The sequence below is a fragment of the Osmerus eperlanus genome, chromosome 1 (genome assembly GCF_963692335.1).
Source record: "Osmerus eperlanus chromosome 1, fOsmEpe2.1, whole genome shotgun sequence".
Classification (NCBI taxonomy): Eukaryota; Metazoa; Chordata; class Actinopteri; order Osmeriformes; family Osmeridae; genus Osmerus; species Osmerus eperlanus.
In genome coordinates this window covers 26,924,918-26,934,149 of record NC_085018.1, presented here as the reverse complement: position 1 = coordinate 26,934,149, position 9,232 = coordinate 26,924,918, and the positions used below count along the sequence as shown (strand labels likewise).

Sequence of the window (9,232 nt, the reverse complement as noted above, 5' to 3'; positions counted from 1 at the left end):
GGTTAGTGGGTTAGGGTTAGGGGGTTATGGTTAGTGGTTAGGGTTAGTGGGTTATGGTTAGGGTTGGTGGTTAGGGTTAGTGGGTTAGTGGGTTAGGGTTAGAGGGTTAGGGGGTTAGGGTTAGTGGGTTAGGGTTAGTGGGTTTGGGTTAGGGTTAGGGTTAGGGTTAGTGGGTTAGGGTTAGTGGGTTAGGGTTAGTGGGTTATGGTTAGGGTTGGTGGTTAGGGTTAGGTTAGGTGGCAGATCTCAACCCCTTGCAGGGTTGGAGTGGAACTGGCGCTAGCCCCCCGTGTTGGACTGTGGAGGTCTATTGTTCCTGTGCGAGTGTGAAAAGATTCTAGATTCTAGACTACCCCAGGACCTAACCCTCCACACTGATCAAGCAGGCTGGGCTTGTGTCCTACTAGATGTGGTCTGGTGAGGCTGCTGGACATGCTGCTCTCTCAAACCTGAGAGGCCGACCATCACTCAGAACCAAGCTGAGGTTCTCCTTGGACGAGCAGCTAAACTCAGACACACAAACACCAGATCAATACAACACAAGCAAGCAGCTAGAGCCCCAGTTGCTGGGGATTAGCAATGTGCTGCAGGCCTCAGCCTGTGTCGGTTGTGTATCAGTTAGACAGGATCCTTTCAATCTCAAACAATGTGTTTCTGGTTTCCATTAAGTTACGCTTCCATAAATCACACTGAGGGTAAAACATGGTGCAGCTGTTTGTCTACCTGGGATGGTCGTCATGGTGAACTGAAGTCAATCCCTGGCCATATGATGGCGAGGTGAAGTCAGGTCTCTCCCCCTTTTAACGCTCCCGCTCCTCTTGTTTAGAAAAGAGGGCCTTTGCACTCTGGCCCAGATCCAACCAAAGCAACCAACTGACTTGCTGACAGGTTGACTGACTGAATGACTGCCTCAGGACACATCAGAAATATACATTGGTCTATTGTGACTGACACAATCACTGCTCACATTGCAGTGCCAAAGTTGTTTACCCTGCACTGTCTCATCACTCCCAGTCCTCCACACAGAGAACACAGGCTTGGCTGTATGCTGCAGATAATGACAAATGTGCAGCAATGTACATCACAAATGTACTTATTGTGTTAAGAGGCACAAAATGAACCACAATCCTCCCTGTTTGCTCAAAATTAATCCAGCACTCAAATCTTGTAGTCCCATCTAGTTACAGCTCCAAGCTGCTGTCTTAATGGTGGTCTAATGCCAAGCTTCCATGCTTTCCAGGAACACAGTTTCAGTTCCTCAGTAAATGACTTACAATACAAAGCAGAGCAGCTCTTAAATGAACCCTGGTTCTTAAGGTCATAGTGCAGATTAATGTCATAGATGAAAACGTAAACCCAGATTAATGTTATAGATAAAAACATAAACCTGAATATTCCTTCATCAGCGTTGAGGACGCCATCTGTCAGACTGTCCACCATCATCAATACTCTGATCTCCAGAACGTGATCCCGACCACAACCTTCACGATAACTCACAACACTACTTTATATCCCAATGCTCCACACACATCACACAGAAAGATTGAAGGGGAGCGATGTAGGGTTTGGTGGTCCGTAGGAACTACAATCCTCCGCCCAGATTAATAGGCCAAGAGGCTGAAGCAGTGTGAGAGAGGTGATGGGATATGTAGTCCAGCTGTTTGGTTTCAGTGTGTGAGAAGTGGTTCCTATGTCCTACATGTCCAGACTGTAGGGGTCACGTGACAGAGGTCAGAGGTTAATCTGCTGCATTGAAGACTGAGACTATGGAGACACATGTGTGTCTCTGTTGTGTCAGTGAATGGTAGCACATCATCCAGCCCTCCACACAGACTGAGACACCAGCAGAAAGACACTCCCCTTCCGCACACACAAACACAGTGACAAGCCCAGTTGCTATAGCAAACAGACAACTGTTTACAATTGTCTCCTGGCTTCACATGATCTAAACCTGTGTTGTGTCGCACACACACACCCTACCTAACACAAACACACACAAAGGCCAGTCTCTGCTGATCACCGGCTGCCTTCCACACAATGATCTCTCAGCCGATAACAGAGGCTGTGATGTTTCTGCACCAGTGTGGAAGATGACTCACACAACTCACCTCCAGCCAGGCTGAGGTGAACATTCCTCTTAGAGCAGGACACGACAACACAAACCCACCACCCTGACAAGACACACAAAGACACACACAGACACACACAGCCTCTTTCATAATCCTGCCTCTTCACAATCCACTCCATACCTAACCCTGCAGTCAACCATGAAGAGGGATTAAACAACCACATTCCTCCATGAACGTGACTATCTCTCCTCATGCTTGGCGTACATCCATGAACAGCTCTATTGAAAGGCCACAGCCATGTAGGACAAGTAAACTTCCTCTGTGGTATCATGCATCAATATTGTGCATGTTTGCTGTTACTTGAAGGATATTTCAGAATAACCTCAGTCTGTCCTCGAACTTCCTGTCTCCAGCAGAGCCGTGTCCAGCTCCGTCTGCCTCAGTCCTTGAGACTTGGGTCTCTGTGAGGAGACCATCCTCCTCTCTGTCCTGGAGACTTGGGTCTCTGTGAGGAGACCATCCTCCTCTCTGTCCTGGAGACTTGGGTCTCTGTGAGGAGACCATCCTCCTCTCTGTCCTGGAGACTTGGGTCTCTGAAAGGAGACCATCCTTCTCTCTGTCCTGGAGACTTGGGTCTCTGAAAGGAGACCATCCTTCTCTCTGCTCGCTGGGTGTGAATGACAAGACAGGGGGAGGCCAAACAAGAGCTTCAGAATAGAGGAGGTTATTAACTAGTCATGCCTGTAGTCAATATACAATGACACTAGCTTGTATCATCACGAACAGCACAGACAACACACAAACACATGAATGGAAGTACACACAAAAGGATGAATATACACACAATCTCACATACCCAACCACACACACACAATCTCACATACCCAACCATGCTAATGAAGAGGCTAAAACAGTCCAGTCTGCAGGAAAGAAAGGTTGAACAAATATATATTTCAAAAAGTAAGCAAATCCTGATATTAGTATTGGGAAGCAGAGTCCCTCTTGGTTAGTGGTCTATTGTTACGTGTATGTTTCGTTGTTACGTATGTTTGTTGCTTGTATTATATGTTGCTTGTATTATATGGTACAGTGTATGTTTGTAAATTAACACATGCTAATTCTAGGTTTTGTGATGTATTTGTACAGTTCGTCTGTGTGTTTCATTCACGAAAAGGAATAAATCCATCAGTAATAAGAACCGGAGTTGTATGTTTCCTGGAGTGAGTGATACTCGTGAAGGAAGGAAATCACAAAGACTATCAAATGGAAATGAGACATGTCTACAGATGATCCAGTAAACCCACTCTTCTCAAGCATCATGGTACGGACCCCTTAAGGGCCTGGGATTATACCATGTTGTTAATGACAGTAACCTATTAACAACTCAAACCAGCCTCACCTCCTGAGAAACATGTCAACATTCAAGACTAGATCCATTTCAAGGCTCATTATTGGCCTGTAATATCTTAGGTAAACCTGCCTCCATAGCTCTATGATGGACCAAGCCAGCCCATAAAGTTGTGAAGAACAGAAAAGTGTGAGAGGGTTCTTTGCAGAGGAACCCGATGTGAGCACGGGGAGAACATGCAAACTCCTCGCTGCCATGGAGACACCCCACCTGAGCACCAGCCCTCTGTACCTTCTCTCTGTGAGGCGACAGTGCCAGGCACAGCATCGCCCTCATAGTCTGAACTACAGACACACGCTACCGACACACGTCGCTACAGACACCAGCGCTACAGACACACGCCACTACAGACACACACCACTACAGACACACGCCGCTACAGACACTGGAAACTACAGACACATCGTTACAGACACACACAACTACAGACACATCACTACAGACACATCACTACAGACACACGCCACTACAGACACACACAACTACAGACACATCACTACAGACACATCACTACAGACACACGCCACTACAGACACACAACACTACAGACACACGCCACTACAGACAAACGCCACCACAACAGAAGAGACATCAGTTCATCCTCCTCCCCTTCGACAGAGATCCAACCTTGTGATGAAAACCCGGTTCACCTCGTATTCCCTCCCCCGGCACCAATAACTCCACATCTCCTATTACCCAGAATGCCTTTGAATTTCTGGAATGGTGTTCTTATGCTTCCGACATGAAAGATTTCTCCCCTGGTGTTCACGGCAGGAGACATTCGTCACAGCCATAAATATGCCCCTGCAACCAAATATTGTTGCAAATTGGAAGGGCTGGAAATCCTGTTTTTGTGACATTATGAACAGCAAAGGTTCAGATGGTTAACAGTTGGTCAATAGGTTGCTGATTAAAAAAATTATTATACAATGAACTAGAGAGCCAATCATGTAACAACACATGCTCAACCTGAGAAAAAGAGAAAGAAAGAGTGAAGGAGAAAAATCCAGACGGCTCAAGCAACAGGTCACCAGGGCAACGTCAGTGTTGATACCTGTCAGTGATGAATAAAGAGATTGGGCCACCCTGCTGCATAGTTGCCAGGTGAGCCTACCGTTCTATCTACCAGACAGGCCATGAGGTCCTATAGACACTGGTATGGTCCTATCGTCCCCTGTTAAGCTCTGGGACGTCAGTGTGTAGAAACCAGGGCATCAATCTGGAACCAACAGAGGCTGGGCATTGTTTAAAAAATGACGTGACTCAGAACACAACAGTCACTGAAGAACAGAATGAGAGATGCAGCAAAAAGAGTTGAACATCCCTTTCTGTTCTTAATATTTATGGTTATGAGGGGAATTCGACAGGAGAGAGGAAATGAATACTATCGTCTTTCTGGCTCATCCTCATCCTGAACCATGCATCCCCTCCCTCCATGCATCCCCTGCCTCCATGCATCCCCTGCCTCCATGCATCCCCTGCCTCCATGCATCTCCTGCCTCCATGCATCTCCTGCCTCCATGGATCCCCTGCCTCCATGCATCTCCTGCCTCCATGGATCCCCTGCCTCCATGCATCCCCTGCCTCCATGCATCTCCTGCCTCCATGCATCCCCTGCCTCACTCCCATGTGGTGTTGGTTAGCAAGACTGCGTGTCTAAGACAGAGGTTTCATAGAAAGGTCACCACCTCACATCTCCTCCTCGAAGAAGTAAGAAGTGGTTCTTCTCCAGTAACAATCAGAAACAAAACAGATACACTACTATGCCAAGTACGTAGTCAAAGGAATAAATACCAGGGTTGTCCTTTTTAAAGAATAAAAGAGTAAAAAAATACCAGATTTGACGCAGCAGAATCAGGCCAGACGTGAACCTGGAACAGAATCCACCAGAGCAGATCAGCCGAGTCTGTCCCCACACGGAGGGCGTGGGTGAACTAGAACTGAAACCTGTACCTTCAAACCAAAGACAACTCCTTCATAGAGTCGCTATTTTGGTTGGTGTGTCATGTTTCCATGGATTAGATAAGACCCATGTCTGTTTGGGTTGCAGCTTAACTCTGACTCCATTTGCCTCCTACTCAGAGACAGCACTGCTGTTTAAACATGCATCAGGCTGGAGGACTGGGCCGGAAACTTGTGTTGGATCCACTGACCTGCAAATATGCCAACAGGAAAATAATAATAATCTGAGCCAATCAACATTCCTGTCCCGAGAATGAGAGCAGGTCACCTGAGCTAAACATGAGCTACAACCAACCCTGCTGGAGAGCAGGTCACCTGAGCTGCACACCTCACACAGGTCTGGTGTACAACCTGCCAAAACCGTGTCGTCTCTTCACCCTCTATGAGGAACGAGTGAAACTCAATGACAGAGAGGTTGAACTCCAGACAGCGTTGTGTTGACACAGAGTCCAGTTCAGCTGTACAGTGGAGCAGCTCTGGGCAGGAGGCTGTGTTTAGGGTGTGGCAGCTGCAGGTGGCAGGACAACAGAGGGACTAATAGGGGAGAGAGATACAGAGGAGTGTCAGTGTGTTTCAACGAGGAAACCAGAGAGAAAAAGAAGTCTGTGTGCCACACGCAGGTCTGGGCCTGCAGAGAGAGGGGATGAGCTGTTAGAGCCACGGGCTACAGAGCTGCACGTGCAGGAGGAAAGACAGATACACACACACACAGGTTTGTTTTACCATCCTAGTGAGGACAAATTCACTCCAGTTCCAAAGCTTCCCTAACCCCTAACCCCTAACCCCTAACCCTAACCCTAACCCAACCCTAACCCTAACCCTAACCCCTAACCCCTAACCCCTAACCCCTAACCCTAACCCTAACCCTAACCCTAACCCCTAACCCTAACCCCTAACCCCTAACCCCTAACCCTAACCCTAACCCCTAACCCCTAACCCCTAACCCCTAACCCCTAACCCTAACCCCTAACCCCTAACCCCTAACCCCAACCCTTAATGTAATTCGAACCATTAACCCCCCCAAAACCCCCTGGAAATAGCATTGAAGTTATGGGACCCAAGAAAAGGGCACCAAAAGGTACATTCTTTCTTAGTTGACCAAACAAGACCACACACACACTCTCCCTCAACAGCATTGCACAACAGCCACAGCAGACAGCAGCCTGCCGTCTTCTAGAACTCTCCCTCCGGCTGGAGGAACACAAACCAGATCTCACTACGTAAGGAAAATGTCCACTTGCTCCACACAGACCGTAGCTCTGTGATACATGGGAGTGTGGATCCCTTCCAGACTGAGATTCGTATCACGGTTTGGGGTTTTCAAGTTGTTTTTCCTCATCTGCTACTTCCATTATTGTGTCAAGCCTAATGAAACACTCTAGCTCTTATCCCCTGTTTTAATGTGAATGTCCTGAGAGAGGCTGAGACAGAGAGGCTGAGAGGCTGAGAGGCTGAGGCAGAGAGGCTGAGAGGCTGAGGCAGAGAGGCTGAGGCAGAGAGGCTGAGACAGAGAGGCTGAGAGGCTGAGGCAGAGAGGCTGAGGCAGAGAGGCTGAGGCAGAGAGGCTGAGAGGCTGAGGCAGAGAGGCTGAGAGGCTGAGGCAGAGAGGCTGAGGCAGAGAGGCTGAGACAGAGAGGCTGAGGCAGAGAGGCTGAGGCAGAGAGGCTGAGGCAGAGAGGCTGCCGTAGAGGACGCAGGGAAGAAGGACAGAAACAGAGAGTTTCCCAGGAGGAGAGAAGAGAGTGAACTCTCCAGAGTTTCAGGTTAGAGATATTTTTGGAGGGTTAGGATTAGAGATCTGTTTGGAAGGTTAGAGATCTGTTTTAAAGGTAGGAGATATAGAGTAAGTAGCGAAGGGTTGTCAACCTTGATCTCTGGTGTTACTGAGTTGTTTCTATAAGTGACTGCATCCCTGATAACTCTACTACAATCATAATACCCAACAATACTTTCTCAAAAGCTCATTATCACGAAATGTTTCTAAAATGTTTATGTTCCAAGGCAGATTACCAGCAACAGACATTTTAGGATTGTTTGAGTTTGTTCTTGTGAGTGTCTGTGTGAGAGTGTGAGTGTTTGTGTGAGAGTGTGTGTAGGATTGAGAGAGATGATACATAAATAACACGAAAATGTGAGAAAATGAATAAATGCCAAAAACGACAAAACCAGAGAACTGCAGTACTATAGTGTGCTCATAACTCCAAATAATACCATCATACTGCAACACAGAGAGGAACTAACAAAATATACCTCAGTAGATCTCAAATCAACAACACCAGACACTATAACCATAGTAACCAGGCAATGTGTGACCTAGATCTTAGATGACCTTCGTTTATCAAGCTCCCCTGGTCATATCCCTGAAGGATGTTTGGTTCATGTTAGACGCTACCCTCCAGGGGCCAGAGAACTGGAGCTCTGCCCAGAATATGAGGCCCCTCCCTGAAGACAGAACCCACAACCCAGCCTCCCTGCCACGGCTCCGGTGGTTTGACAAGGGCATCTCCAGATTGGCAGCCACTTGTCTTTGCACTGTCGTGTCGCTACAGTGTAGTAAGTGAACCGAGGGACTGCATCTAACATGCATCGCTTTCAGAAAATGGAATACGTCAGTAGACATGCAAATAGGCACGGGGACAGCACCCCCCTTTCAGAGCGCTGTCCGACTATCCCAGGGAAGCCCTCAGCTAAAATAGTCTCATGATCGTGAATGAAGAAACTGAATTATCTTCTACAGTCTCAGAGAGAGAGGGAGAGAGAGAGAGAGGGAGGACCCATATGCGTTATGTCTGATTGTTGCCTCTAGAAAAGAAAATCTTCGAATTATAAATACATTGTCAGGATGTTTATAAGGAATTCTTATCCCATATCATCTCCCACATCATCTCTGTGTACGATTGCAATCTCCTTTCTCCCCGTCACCTTACATAGAGTGATTCATTCAACTGGTTCTGAGGGCGCATTGTACAGGCAGTTACAGAACAAGGTGACAGACAGTCACGAGTAACAATCTTTCAACGATCGCTTTCTTTCATCAAAGCAATGTTAATATGTATCGATAATAAGTCAACGTGATTTATTGGAAACCAATGTCAATATGTCCGCATTGCCGTCCATCGGTGAACGACAATATTGTAATAGTGTTATTGCACGAAATAATCGATGAAATATATTCTGACCCTGGAATGATATTACTCGTTCCAGAATTGCGCACAGCTGTACATGGCATAAGCATTCTTACCTGAATCGAGGTGAATCTTTAATACATTCCTCAAAATCCACCGTCATTTTTGCGTTTATAGTATGTTTTTGTTGTACTATTCCTTCAATCTGTAAATTACATTGCCCGGCGCTTCTGTCGCGTGAAATATAGATACAGTGTCTGCTATTCCCTGTCGCGCGGCAGCTTCTTGCCCGGTAACGTTGACACTGTGTCACCGTATTCAGTCTCTCACTGCATGTCAAATGACCGGTCAAACGAGCACTGCCACAGCTGGAGAAGGACTAGGGGGCGTGGTTACACTGGTGAGACGACACACCCCTCTGCCAATCATCATGACGACATCATAGAGGGACGAACTTCTTTGACGGATAAAGGACCAGTAAGCGTAAAACTCACTTAACATCCGTGTTATTCCCTAAATGCTTCAAATTTCTGTTGACACAATATTTTTCATAACATTCGTCGTAAATTATTTTGGTAAATGACCTTTTATGTCATTGGTATTTCATTATTTTTAATAATGTGTTGAACGCGATCCGACCCGCAAAGGCGACACAAGGACACATGCTC

At 46.8% G+C, this 9,232-nt stretch overlaps 1 protein-coding gene across 4 annotated transcripts in view; it reads right to left on the bottom strand.

Annotated features, from left to right (window-relative positions):
• Positions 1–8,928, bottom strand: part of LOC134029720 (ubiquitin-conjugating enzyme E2 J2) — a 59,819-nt gene extending 50,891 nt beyond the window's left edge. For 2 of the 4 annotated variants that reach the window (XM_062473994.1, XM_062473992.1), the window contains exon 1: positions 8,681–8,924. In XM_062473994.1, coding sequence (XP_062329978.1) covers positions 8,681–8,727 — 47 coding nt within the window. In that variant the 5' untranslated portion in view covers positions 8,728–8,924. Of the gene's footprint in view, positions 1–8,680 lie in introns of all 4 variants that reach the window. The other 2 variants (XR_009931688.1, XM_062473991.1) reach the window with 2 other exon arrangements.
• Positions 8,929–9,232: the final 304 nt, after the last annotated feature.